Here is a 14,247-nt window from a genome sequence, read left to right as displayed (position 1 = left end):
TTGTAAACGCACAATGCAGTTTCAGTAAGTTATCGTTTGTTTGTTTTAATTATCGTTTTTATTTATTTCAGTTAACGAAAATGTTTCCGTTATTGTGTTAGTTTTCGTGTATGTATGATTGAATTTGTGTTCATCAAATATATGAATCATTAAAGGGAACCGTCAAGGAATGGGACCGTTAAGAGGAAATGGTTTAAAATCCTCAAAAGGATCTCAAACCCGGCTCTGACCTCTTCTGGATGCGCCGCTCCGCCTGGACCAGGTTCTGCACGGCCTCCAGGACCTGACCCGCCGCTCCACACAGCAGCTCCACCAGGACCTGCTGGTCCACACAGCACCCTCCTCCTCCTCCTCCCCCCCGCTGGGGGTCCGGGACCGCCCGCCGGTCCACACTCCCTCCCCGCTGGTCCGTCGCGTCCCTTCGCCGGTCCAGGACCACCAGCTTGTCCAGAAGAGTCTTAAAGTAACGCAGAGCGCTGAGGACGGAGCGCTCCTGATCCGCTAACACACACGGTGCCTGGCAAGACAGACAGACAGACAGACAGACAGACAGACAGACAGACAGACAGAGAGAGGGTGCTGGGTTAGTAATGAACATTGGTGGAGAAAGCACTCATTTGTTTTACTTGAGTAATACCACAATCTAGAAATACTCTGTTCCAAGTGAATATCTGGTATTCAGAATTTGCTTCAGTAAAAGTACAAAAGTATTGGCATCAAAATGTACTTAAAGTACCAAAAGTAAAAGTACTCGTTATGCAGAATGTACCATTTCGCAAGTTGAATATGTGTACAAATCTTTTGAAAATAGCAGATCTACAAGCTCACAACGCGTCGCACCGCGACGCGTTGTGAGCTGGTAGATCGGCTATTTTCAAATAGCCTGAATGCTTTGTTTTGAAATAACAGTGGACATATAGTGGAACAAATCATTGACGCTTCTTTGTCGGGAGACTGTGTATCATGGTGCATAATGTAGAATCATTCAGAAGCTCACTGCCAGGGCCAAGTGGATGATTTATTCATGTATTTAATTTGCTGTAGCTGTAGCTACCCAACTGGGTTTCCATCAATCAGTGTTATGCACATTTTGGATTTTGCGCATCAAGTCCTGAATGGAAACACATATTTCACCCCAAAAAAAAGGTTTTATGCTTGAAGGAGGTGGATTTTCAGGCTTTATCGAGGTAAGCAATGTACTCACATGACTATCGATTTCGCACAGTCCGTTGTAGCTTAATATTTGTATTAGAATTAGTGTTATAAGTAGGCCTATAACAATAACTAGAAGCCACGTCAGTTTTAATACATTCCCATGTCAAACAAAAAACATGTTTTCCGAAACGCACGCATACGCCTGCATTTAAATTGTAGGAATACCAAATAATATATTCACATGATAGAATGAATGAATGCCACCGTAGGTTCATGGATGTGTTCTAGTACACTACACTTTGTAGTGGCCATTTGTCAACAACAATAAATCACTCAAAAGCCACTGAGGCACCAGGCAGCCAATCCTATGCAGATCAGGAGTATATTAGAATGAGTCCATTGTCCAGACAGGCAGTGACGTTTTGTGGCATTTATTGTAGCTTCACCATGAGGGACAATACAGCAAAAGATGATAACAAATTATGTTAAACTAGAGTTTCGGGGGGCTACGCCCCCCTCAACCCCAGCCGCGCACGGGGCTTTGCGTTTGTTGGTCCCTCCGTGTCCCTGTGTCTGTATCCGTGTAGCTGCAGCACAGAGTGGGCAGTATAGATGGGGATTATGGCTGTTAGAGGCATGTACGCGCACGGGGCCCGCGTGGGCGTGTGTATATGGGGGTAGACAAATTGTCTAAGTAACATTTGCAAAAAGGGAAAAAAAAAAAAAATTGTAAGAAAGTGTAATGTAAAAGTTACAAAATGATGAAAAATAAGTAGAAGAAATTATATTTTGTATGTTTCGCGGACCACCAGGGGGTCCGCGGACCCCCTGGTGGTCCGCGCGGAAATCGTGGGATGAAAATTTCCAAAAGGAAAAAAAAAAAAAAAAAAAAAAAAATATGAAGGTGGTTGCTTGTTTTTCTGAAAGCTGGCGAATGGCAGCCCTTTCTGCAAGATGGCGGGCGCCTGGTGTTGTTGTGAGTACGTGTATTTGGGGGGGGGGGGGGGGGAATTACTACATGACCATAATGCAGCCTAACATGCGTTGCACGGGGCGGTCCTGCCATTACGTTAGTTACTGTAGTTGCTGTGGAGCGACATAGTTCTCCAGAAGACACACACAAACATACACCATCTACAATGGACGAACTGAGCAGCAATATAGACATTCACCACACGAACGTGCATTGTTGACAAAGTGATTGCACAGCCGCTGCAGGCATGACAACCAGGTTAGCGTTAGCGACATGGCAGCTATCACAGCGCCCTGTCCGTCGTGCTGCAACTGCCTGTGATGGCTACAGCAGTAACAGCAAGCTGTCTGCGATGCCATTGTCTGGAGACTGCTCTTAGCGTGACACGACCAATGAGAGTGAGCGCTGTAGTTGTTGCTAAGATACGGTGGCGTCTCTGCCCCATAGCTTGTAGATCTCTCACACATGATTGGCGTAGGCTGCGTTGCCAGGTCTGACTTTGTGTCTAAGCAATGGTCGGCTTATTTTTGCGCGCCTTTGGGCTCGTTTGCATTGTGCGCACGGCAGCGCTTGTTTAGCGTACGTCAGCGCGACGTGGCAACGGACGTGGCAACGTGAAAGGTGATTGGCTGGTGAAAAGAAACACCCGACGTTACACCAGAAATGGTGCCTGGAGAAAATGGTGACCAAAAAAAAAAGTTTGGAAAAAAAGGAAAAAAAACCCGCAGCGGCTGCCTGCTGTTGTGGTGATGAGGTCGTGCGCACGGTAAACGGTACGAAGCTGCCTCCCCTTCCGTTTTGTCCGACATTTGGTGAGTAGAATTAATTATGTTGCGCGGTGGAAAAGGTGTAGTGAACAGTGAGATGTCCCCTACGCGAGGCGTAAATTCAGTGCGGCCGCCGTGGCGAGTCAGTAGGCGACATGTGGTCTGGCGGTGCGTTGTTTATCCGATAACAGAGCTGTGGGGTGTCACCAGCGAGGGTGCGGAAGTTGCTCGCCATTTATATAGTTAGATGTTTGCTCGACTCTTCCCTGACACTGGTAAAAAAAAAACATACACCTTCCCGGTGCCCACTGACTGCTGCTGTGCCCTAATCACTTAAATAAACCCAGCTGTGGGCCCAAATTGCCCAACCTTCAAAATAAAAGCATTTAGCTGTGACACAAATTAATTCAAATAATATGGCTGTAAACGAATGAATTCTACAAAACAAAATAACACAAAAAAACATTAAATAAATGTAAAAATGCAAAATACTGAATAGCTCCCACACACTTTAAGATAAGATCTTTACAAGATCATCTCATAAGTCACTCCGTAAAATATTTTTCATGTCCAATAATATGTGTCTGACCGGCGAAATAGTGCTGCCTAGTAGTGATGAGCGGGCCGACCCGTAATCCGCGGGTCCCGCGGGTCAACAGTGCGGGTGGTCGAATCAGGATTTCAGAGGCAATTATGCGGGGATTTAGCCCATGACAATGTTGTGCTACTGTAGACATTTAAAGCAACGTTGGGTACTTAAAAGAGCGCTATATAAATCTGAGCTATTATGATGATGATTATTATTCTTTTCCCACCGCGGGTCGCGGGCGGGTTGAGCCATAGATTTATATACTGTATGGGTTCGCGGGGCGGGTTGAGGCGGGTTGGGTTCCGTGGCGGGGCGGTGCGGGTCATGAAAAAACCCGACCCGCTAGGGGTGTGCCGATACACTAGTTTCACGATACGATACGATATTGGGCTCACAACTTCGATACGATCTTTTTTTATTATGAAAATATATGGGGGAGAAAAAAGCAAATGCAAACAAATAATTCTGTTTTTGCATTATTCAGACATGCAAACTTGTAGCTTTTCAGCTACAATAGCCGTTTTGAATTCAAATAGGGCAATAGTGTGACACCTGACCCGAAAAAAAAAAACATGTTGTCACCCTTTTCACCTCGGGGCTGTTTGCATGCATGATTATTATGATTGTAAAAAAAAAAAAAAAAAAATCAAAACGATATTCTTTTTTCCCAAAACGATACATATCGTCACGAAAACGTATCGCGATATATCGTGGGACGATATATCGGCACACCCCTACGACCCGCACATCACTACTGCCTAGGCTACTGCTTATTTCATGAACCATCTCCCAATAATCGCACATTATTTAAGTGGGTGGAAATGTGCATATATTCACATGTAGGCCTATAGTTTTTCCCACTTTGAAATGAGCTTCATATTTGCTATACGTTTGCGATACGTTTTTTTTTTTATTAAAACCCAGACAGGAGTGAGTCAGGACAGATGACAACAAAACAGACAGCCTACTGGAAGGGTGGGCACTCTTCCAAGGGGCCCAGTAGGTGTGTGTGTGTGTGTGTGTGTGTGTGTGTGTGTGTGTGTGTGTGTGTGTGTGTGTGTGTGTGTGTGTGTGTGCGTGTGCACCTTGCTGTGTGTCTGTGTGCTGCTGACGTCTGGTTGAATGCAGGCTGAGACGGGGCGCTGGGACTGGGTGCGTTTGATTCTCTCCGCTGGGCTCTTCACCTTAGGAGAGTGGAGCTTATCCTTCAGCCTCATGGTGAGAGAGGAGAGATGAGAGCGAGGGGAGTCTGGAAAGAGAGAGAGAGAGAGAGAGAGAGAGAGAGAGAGAGAGAGAGAGAGAGAGAGAGAGAGAGAGAGAGAGAGAGAGAGACACACACAGACACACAGACAGACAGACAGACAGACAGACAGACAGACAGACAGACAGACAGACAGACAGACAGACAGACAGACAAGACAGACAGAGAGAGAGAGAGAGAGAGAGGTGGAGAAAATATGCATAAAAGTAGGGATGGGTCAGAATAATAGAGTATAAGAATAACCGTTTTTCAATATATATTTTTCAAAGCCAACATTTGTAACTCAAATCTTTGATTCTGGGGATTCTACAAATGTCTTCTAAATCCAAAAAGTTTAAAGAAAAATCTTATGTGCTATAATCAGTGGTTCTCAAACTTTTTCATGTCAAGGACCCCCCATGTATTTGGCCGTGGACCCCCCATCTGAAAATGTTGTTGCAGGGACCCCCCAGCAGCAAAGATTTGAGTAAGAAAAATCACTTTAAAAAATATATATATATATTCAAAGATTTGCACACATTTTCTAGATTTTTCAAAAATAGCAGATCTACAAGCTCATAGCGTGGCACGTGGCTATTTTCCTCTATTTTAGCCCTATTTATCAACAGCCTATACATACAATAACATGTGGTATAGAATTATTTTTGCTCACTTTTTGCTCACTTCATAAACCCCTTAACACAGTGGTTCTCAAACGTTTTCATGTCAAGGACCCCCAAATGGACACTTATTAGCCCGCGGACCCCCATTTGAAAAGATATGCCAGGGACCCCTATAAGAGAAGATTTTTACGGCTCTAGCAGTGATTCTCAACCATTTTAATGTCAAGGTCAAGGACCCACAGTTTGACATGCATTAGGCTATGGACCCCCATTTAATGGCATTTCTATCTCTGGGACCCCAATTCATATTGTAAAATCAATGTTAACTCTGAGAGTGTACAAATGGAACCAAATGGACCCGTTAGGGTCCATTTGGTTCCATTTGTACACTCTCAGAGTTACAGACCCATAAGGGTCCATTTGGTTCCTATCCATCATTTAGCTGGGGACCCCCTGGAACCCCCTCAAGTACCCCTGGGGGTCCCCGGACCCCACTTTGAGAACCAAAGCCTTAACAGACGACGTCACACTGAACCAGCTCAATGAAACCCATTCTATCAGGTCTCGCTAGGACGCGCCTCACCAGCCAACACACAAGAGGGGGTTGGGGTTAGAGGTTAGAGGGGGTTGGGGTGTGTTGAAACCTGTGTACCCCAAAACAACAGGTTGAGAATTGATTGCGTGAAACAATCACCTGTGCGTCCAGTCTCAATGTTGGTAAACAAATAATTGGTATATTAGTTGTGTCTTTCTTTAACAAACGAATTAATTACTACTCAGGTGATGTGACTGCTAAACAAATACATACATAAATAAATAAAACATACATATATATTCACACACACACGCACGCACGCACACGCACACACACACACACACACACACACACACACACACACACACACACACACACACACACACACACACACACACACACACAGTGTTGACAACACAAACATCCTCAGTCTCTTTAAAAACATAAACAGGAAGTAGATCTTACCAGACATCTTCTTCTTCTTCTAGTGTTTTATGATTTATTGCTTTTATTCTCATGATCAAAGTAAAGTAACTAAAGTATCTAAAGTAACTAAACACCTCGCCTCTCCTCTGTTCCGCATCCCGCTGCTGTCACACACACATTGGTGACCCATCCAATCATGTGCAGTGGTGGAAAGTAACTCAGTACATTTACTCAAGTACTGTACTTGACTTCAATTTTGAGTTATTTTTTTGTTTTTTAGTTTTTTTTATACTACCAATTTTCAGTACTTTTATTGTTGTACATTTTACTCCACTACAATTATTTGAAAACTTTAGTTACTAGTTATTTTGTAGATTTTGATTATTATTACAAAACATACATTAAACACTTCAGCCCTATTTTATACATAGGCTATTTGAAAGTAGCAGATCTACAAGCTCACAACGCGACGTGAGGTGTTTTTTATTCAAATAATAAAACCAAGGAGAAGCTTCTGAGAGGAGAAACAGACAGAAACACAGGAGAGTCACAGAATTCTACAGGTCACCGTTGGCTCTGTAACACCCCCAACTTGATGCGTTACAGCTGGTGGTGTTGCTGATGTTGATGGAGACGCAGCGCCCCCCTGTGGCTCAACTGTTCAACTTTCACACGTATTAGAGCAGTGGTTCTCAAACCTTTTTGTGTCAAGGACCCCCAAATTGATATATATTTAGCCGCCGACCACCCCATCTGAAAATGTTTTGAGCCAGGGACCCCCAGAAAAGAACATTTTGTGTCAAGAAAATGCAAAAAAAGTAATACATTCTTCAAACACTTCGCCATTTTTCACAAATACAAGACACAAGACGTTTTGAACAAGTGGTGAGAGAGAGAGAGAGAGAGAGAGAGAGAAAGAATGTTTGTAGCGTACAATACATAACGTCCAGGCGCACTGCAAGGGCACCTGCGCAAATCTGCGTCGTCATGGCAATGCTGTTCGTTTGTTTGTATGACCACGTTTTGTTGATGTAACAGTTTAGTGCTGTGACGTCAGAGCAGAGGCCCCTATATAAAGGTGAAGATGAGTTCCAGGAGTCACACTGAGACAAAGCTCTGTACTGAGTTCATACTGTTCCTTCCAGAGCATCACCTACAGCAGAGTCGAAGCACATTGGATCCAGGACTGTCAACAATGGGACGCAGAAAGTCCACCAGGAAGCCAGCGGCGGCCAAGAAGCAAAAGATGGGTCTGGACACCATGTTCACCTGTCCATTCTGTAACTACCTAAACTCCTGTTCTGTCACAATGGAAAGGACTCGGAGTGTGGGGATTATAACATGCTATGTTTGCATGGAGGCGTACCAAACGCCTATACATTATCTGTCAGAGCCGGTGGATGTTTTCAGTGAGTGGATAGATGCCTGTGAACAGGCCAACGCATAGCCCTTCAACAATTGGTGTCTTTACACGAGTGGTGGGAAAAAGTACTCAAATTTTTTACTTGAGCAAAAGTATCAATTCTGAAATGTAGAAATACCCTGTTACAAGTAAAAAGTCTGGAATTCAAAATTGTAAAAGAAAAAATCACACCTGTGTGAAGGTAGCGGCGCCTTTGATATATTTTGTCATAGATATGTGTTTCTACTAGAGAAACAATATTAAATCTCTGTAAATTTATTTCAAGGCTTCTAGTGGCACTAAATAGTGCCATTGGAAGCGAATCACCAAATGCATTCCAAGGTAAGTGGCAAAAACTGATCTGTCATAGCTGATAGAGTGGGTACCTAAAAAATAAACTTTGTGTGTGCGTGTGTATAAATGTGGTACCAGAAAGATATGAGTGTGTTATGAAATAATCTATACAATTTATAAGCCGTACCCAGAGTGTTTATGTTCCGGACTTTTACAGTTTATATAAACCATCTAATTTTGTATTCATGATATAATATTGATGTCATGAATAGTTCCCTTGCCTGACCAATCAGAACGTTGATGGGCCTGACCAATCAGAACGTTGACGGAAAAGCCAGGTATAGAGCAGGACCATCGCCGTTAAAAATACATACAAAAAAAGAAGGGGGAAAAGCATGAGAAAATAAAAATATATACAAAAAAAAACATGAGGAAATAAAAAATAAACCTTGACATCATAGTGATGTCATGAATAGTCCCCTTGCCTGACAAATCAGAACCTTGATGGGCCTGACCAATCAGAACCTCGACGGGCCTGACCAATCAGAACCTTGACGGGCCTGACCAATCAGAACCTTGACGGGCCTGACCAATCAGAACGTTGACGGAAAAGCCAGGTATAGAGCAGGACCATCGCCGTTAAAAATACATACAAAAAAAGAAGGGGGAAAAGCATGAGAAAATAAAACTATATACAAAAGAAAACATGAGGAAATAAAAAATAAACCTTGTGTATACATGTGGTACCAGAAAGATATTTATGTTTTATGAAATAATGTATACAATTTATAAGCCGTACCCAGAGTCTTTATATTGACCTTAGTGTTATTAGCAAAGCATCGTGGTCTTTTGCTGTGTAGTATGAACTGTACAGAGATGGATGTGCAGTGACTTGTCCGTTGTTCCGGAAGTACGCGTGGTCTATGTGTCCTCCCTCAAAGTGGGTTGCTTCTTGTATGAGTTGAGTGAAGCCTAGTTTCTGAAGAGATTCTGATACGTGGTTGTTGGGGTTTTCACCAAGGCATATGTTGAGATCACCGCATATCAGAGTTGTTTTGATTGGGTCGATTAACCGTGTCAAATTCTGGATCGAGGATGTATGTCCTTTGCTTTTGTAGACACTGATTATGTCTATGTCTGTTGAGACCATCATGGTGATTTGCATCGTGTCACTCGTGAAATCTGTGTGATGTTTTAGTGTTGCTGTTCTGTAGTAAGTGGCTAATCCCTTGCCATGTCCAATACTGTTTAGATGGAGTGAAAACCCATCAATCTATAGTTGTTGTGTGTGAGCCATGTTTCACTGAGGCATATAATGTCAGTATAAGCCAGAACAGGGTCTGCTTTAATTTCTTCCAATTTCGGTACTAGGGAATGGCAGTTGAGAGCTGCCACCTTCACAGCCCACTCATGTGTCTTTTCCCATTCTGTAGGGTTGATGTTAATGGACACACTCTCCATCCTCTTCAGTTCCTGCATGGCATTTTTATCTGCACGGAGCTTTTCTTTTGGTAGATGGTTGATGATGTAGAGTTGTTCTAAGGAAGGGACTCTGCTCAGCATGACATATCCCATGGCTGGCTGGAATATTGTTGTTAAGTCCATAGCTGCTGTTTGGGGTTTGGAAATTTCTTGTCCTTGGAACTTGTGGAATGTTGCCGCATAGCAAAGTACTAGTGGGAATTGATAGACTGTTGCAGAGCTCTGTTGCATCATTCATGATGTCATGAATGATGCATTCATGACATCATAGTGATGTCATGAATAGTGACCAATCAGAACGTTGACGGACCTGACCAATCAGAACGTTGACGGACCTGACCAATCAGAACTTTGGCGAGCCTGACCAATCAGAACGTTGACGGACCTGACCGCTGATGTGCCGTGACAGACCTGTCACTCTTGGTTCAATGAACCCTAAAGTCCAGTTTATAGACGACATACACAGAAATTACCGTTCACATGCGCAAGGCATCTTTATTGACAAACAAGGGAGATTCCCTCTATACTATGTGAATAAAAGAACAGCAAATTAATGATATTAAAACAATACGACCTGATATATCACGAAGGTAATTCGCTCCACATCAAGATCTGCATGCAAACAGGCGTTCGGTTGAGCGCCTGGAGAATTCTGAAGTCCTTATCTATTACATTCAGTATATCAACTCAGTTGCTATCAAGGCCTTCCTTCTAACCGGAGCACAGCTACTGTGCTCCACACTCTATAAAGTAAAGGTTGACGGCCCAAGGTTCCACAATGGACCATCAACCCCTCCTTGGGTACGAATTTAGTACCCACAACACCTAAATGTGAACAGTATTTTATCACAATTACTTTATAGCATAACATATTGCATGTTTAAAAAATGTCAGGTCCCATTTTTTTCTTTTTTGAGTCATGTGAGCCGAGGAAAACCCTTTTCTTTGAAGGGGAAACTCTGAACTAGGCTGGGGCAGTCCCAAACCTACCATCTGGACATGAGCTCTTATTGGGGACAATTACATAATTTGACATTTGATTCCAACAAGTGTATTGCTAAACTTAGGGTCCCTCAGTGGGGCACTCCCACTGAGTTTTCCTTTACAAGCAACTATTCTAAAGTGTGTAATATTATTTTTTTTATTTATTTATTTATTTATTTTTTAATATGCGTGCATTTTGGTTTCTTCTCCAATTCCTCTGGTTGAGGTGGTCACTTTTCCGAGCCCGGAGGAGGAGGTTCCGACAGAGCCCAAGACTAGGCCCCCCCCCCCCCCCCCCCAACCCATCCAGCGCCATTAACGAATGTACTTGGCACTGAATGAGCTAAGAGACGGAGGTCCCACTCCCGAGCCCCCGGGTCCGTACCCTCCTGGGGCGGAGGAGGTTCCCCCAGTGCCTGAGACCGGAGCCCCCCGTATTATACACAGGGGCCCCAACCCCCAAGCGCCAGTCAGATCCGTGCCCTCCTTGAGGTGAAAAGTCGGGGCGCAGATATAGTGCAGGGGTGTTCTTCGTCAAGTTCAGCATGGGGGCCCAGGTGGCGCTAAGCTACAATGTTTATGGGGTGTGTATTGGGATTCCTCTATCACTTCTCTCTTAACACTTGCCATGTGCGAAGGGAAACACAGCCTATACTTAATGCCAGGGAGATTGTTAAAAATTTGTTGGACAACATGGTTGTTGGTCTTGGAAAGCTCTCTCTTTTTGCTTTCTTATTCGGGGAGTGACATTGGTACTTAGTCTGATTATCAGACGAATGAGGCTCTAGTGATTGATCCTAGTCAGTCATTGTAAATGACAGATTGATCGAGAGGTCAACTATTTTGCATATATACATATCTATGCAGGGCAAGACATCACATAGATATACAGTATATATAGATAAAACCCACAGTTAACCTGTTCATTAGCCTATGTAATCATAGCACTAGAGTAGCTGCTGGGCAGCATGAATGGAACAATACAAATTAATTGTGTCGTGTCCCTCCTTGTCTAGTGGCAAGTCTTTCACTTAAGTCTTTGGCCCGTATTATGCTTTAATTATACTATCTCGACTAACGACTGTATTTGTACTATTATACTCTCTAATATGTGGCGTGCTTGTGAGAGTGTGTGCGTGTCACTGTCCCGCTTTCTTTACACTTACTGCTATCATACTATTTCCCTCCTTGACCTGACACCCGTCAGGGCACACAGCATAGGAATGTGCAGAGGCCAGGGTGCAACCCTCCTTTATCCAATATGTGGAATGGTTCAAACACGTACCTATAATTATTCACACTTAAGTTTAATGGGTTGGTTAATTAATTTTCATTCTTGGAAACAACTTTCCAGTCAATTGACATTATTCTCGTGTGTTGTACAAAATTGTACAATTCTCTTCTCCCACCAATGACCTGTTTCAGAGAAATGGAAGGTTAAGACAGCAAAAGTGTACACGTCTGTCCTGCAAGCAATCGACCTGTTTTAGAGAAATGGTAGGTTAATGACAGCAGAAGTGTATGTCTCTCCTGCGAGCAGTCGACCTGTTTTAGAGAAATGGTGTGATCAATTTATCGCTGCAAAAAATCCATACTCTTCTAATGTTGGAATGCACTTAATTATTTTCACAACTCTTGTTCTCTTGTTCCCTTGTGCACTTCAGCCTCGTTCATCTGTGCCTGTCTTGTTGACACAGCCACTGAATTGGGTGAAACAGCTGAACCGTAAACATCTTGATAAGAAAGGACCACTTCACTGCACAGTGTCGAAATGGAAAAATTTGAGCTGCTCGCCACTAAAATCAACTTAATCTCCTCCCTTAATTTTCTCCTCTATGTATTGTCTTTATTCAGAAATTATAATACGTTGAATACTACTAACTTAATTTAATAATGTGCCTTCTTACATATTTTTAGTTTAATTTTGAAACAACCAAAAAAATGTGATTGTGGCATTCTATTTCACAATACACATTCCAACAGTTTGTCACTTGTCACTGGACCTCCCTTAACAGGGTTGTTTTTTATCTGAATACATTATTAAAGTTTTCTTGGTCTATGACGTCTAATTAACACTACAAATGTAATATTCACCTACTATAAAAATGTTTTAACTTACTCTTCCGACACTACCCACTAATCAAAGTTTGGCACTTAAGTAATATTTTTAGTCATATTGTTGTATAATTTTATAGCAGAGCGAATTGTGTTCTAGATAACGATACGACCAAGCACTAATAGCTCTGGTGTGTGTGTCTCTATTGTATCTATAAACATAAATCGTGTTGTGTCCTCTCCAGATCGATAGAAATGTATGTGTTTGCACATGTCGAGGCCACAACAACAGAGAGTAGGCAAGAGGTCAACCCCAGCTGCGTATATTCCACTGGCTGAAGAGACGAGAGGTCATGTGTCCGTGACCATAGAATAGTAGTGAACTGATGTAAAGTCTCTGAGACATTCAAAGTCTGAGCAACCCAAGCTTCCCCAAGGCTTGATGTCTGTTCCCCATAGGTGTCATCAGAAGTGAGTTTCATACACGTATCAGCTTGTATCTATTGCTGGCCCTCTACGTCATGTCTAGAACGATGGTTTATGTTGTGGTGTTTCACTTGTAGCGCAGACAGCACAGTTTGTTGTACAGTTCCATGTTCCATCAGGTCATAGCTGGAAGTGAACCTCTGCCATTCATGTTGCAAGTTAGCGTCGAATGTGGAATCAATACATCTCTAACTTCTGTGAAGGTCCATTTTGGGAATATGTATGTATATTAATGTGTGGAATGGCTACAGGCACTGTGTCTGTGGCACTTGAATGTAATTTGATAGTGCAGTCTGTGTGGCAAATGTGATGTCAGTAAGGCCTCTGTTCTGCTCTTGGCCTTCATGTGTGCCTGCTCTCCATGTTTGGTCTTTATTTTATCTTTTATTTGAACGTCAAAATACCTGACTCCAATCTTCTAATCTAAGGGTGGCATTCCCTAGTCATCAGTGTCCTCAAATTTCTGGTATTACTAATCATAGATATCATTTATTTCAGACTGTTCATTACTGTAACAAAAATCACTTATCTACAAGCTTATAAAATTATTCCGGATAACACTTAGTTTGGTCACAGTACATTATTTTGGCATTTATATTTATTTATTCAATAGAGAATTTAGTTGATCTACACGTACACGTTGGGTCACTAATTTCAACCTTAATTTCCACTATTCATGACTACATTTTAGCTGGGAGCATTCAGATGCAAAATAACAGGTTTTGTTTTCCTTTTCCACTATTCAGTGTTATGGGAGTCTTATCAGTGTGTACGGGCCACTGCTGTAGGCCGCTGGTAAGGAGTGAAGGTCAAATGCCTTCCTTCCCCCCCATTCTTTCAACTGTCTATTTTACCAGATTTAAAGAAGAAGGTATTTCTCTCCCTCAGTGCATGGCTCAACCACCTTTTTAATTCACTAATTGTAATTCACTTATTTATTTTAAACTTTGAAAGTCACTCATCAACCTGACGTTGGATACACTTAGTATGTACGTAGATTCTCAGGGGTATCACTTCAATATAACTCAAATATTATAATTCAGCAAAAAAAGTAGTAGGTGCCTTGGATGCACCTTACGTGACTGTGGGGCATTACTGAGTTTCTTTCTCTCTCTCACTCCCCCTGGAAAATATTCCCCTAGTGTCTCCTACGTCATCAGGCCTTCACTCACAATTCCTAATGCATTCACCTCTAACACTTACCCCAAAGTGGGACACACATTCAGCTGCAGCAGT

General features: G+C 42.6%; 3 protein-coding genes and 1 long non-coding RNA gene across 5 annotated transcripts in view; 2 read left to right on the top strand and 2 right to left on the bottom strand.

Annotated features, from left to right (window-relative positions):
* The window catches only part of LOC311043225 (rap guanine nucleotide exchange factor 1-like), a gene marked incomplete at its 5' end in the record, with an annotated part of 40,653 nt that extends 40,259 nt beyond the window's left edge, over positions 1–394 (bottom strand). Inside the window, one exon of the mRNA XM_084054401.1 lies at positions 231–394. Coding sequence (XP_083910527.1) covers positions 231–394 — 164 coding nt within the window. The remainder of the gene's footprint in view (positions 1–230) is intronic.
* Positions 1–14,247, top strand: part of LOC311042913 (H-2 class II histocompatibility antigen, E-S beta chain-like) — a 165,674-nt gene that overhangs the window by 86,511 nt on the left and 64,916 nt on the right. The window lies entirely within an intron of this gene.
* Positions 1–14,247, top strand: part of LOC311042915 (H-2 class II histocompatibility antigen, E-S beta chain-like) — a 138,264-nt gene that overhangs the window by 59,101 nt on the left and 64,916 nt on the right. The gene's annotated exons all lie outside the window — the stretch shown is intronic.
* On the bottom strand, positions 406–6,474 carry LOC311043301. Its single transcript, XR_014600594.1, has 3 exons — positions 6,348–6,474; positions 4,570–4,733; positions 406–517 (listed from the first exon to the last, which is right to left on the bottom strand). It is a non-coding gene; the product is annotated as an uncharacterized lncRNA (long non-coding RNA).

This window comes from Gymnoscopelus microlampas, assembly GCF_963454915.1.
Source record: "Gymnoscopelus microlampas genome assembly, chromosome: 4".
In the NCBI taxonomy this organism is placed as follows: domain Eukaryota; kingdom Metazoa; phylum Chordata; class Actinopteri; order Myctophiformes; family Myctophidae; genus Gymnoscopelus; species Gymnoscopelus microlampas.
The sequence above is the reverse complement of the archived record's forward strand: the minus strand, read 5'-3'. Positions and strand labels throughout refer to the sequence as shown.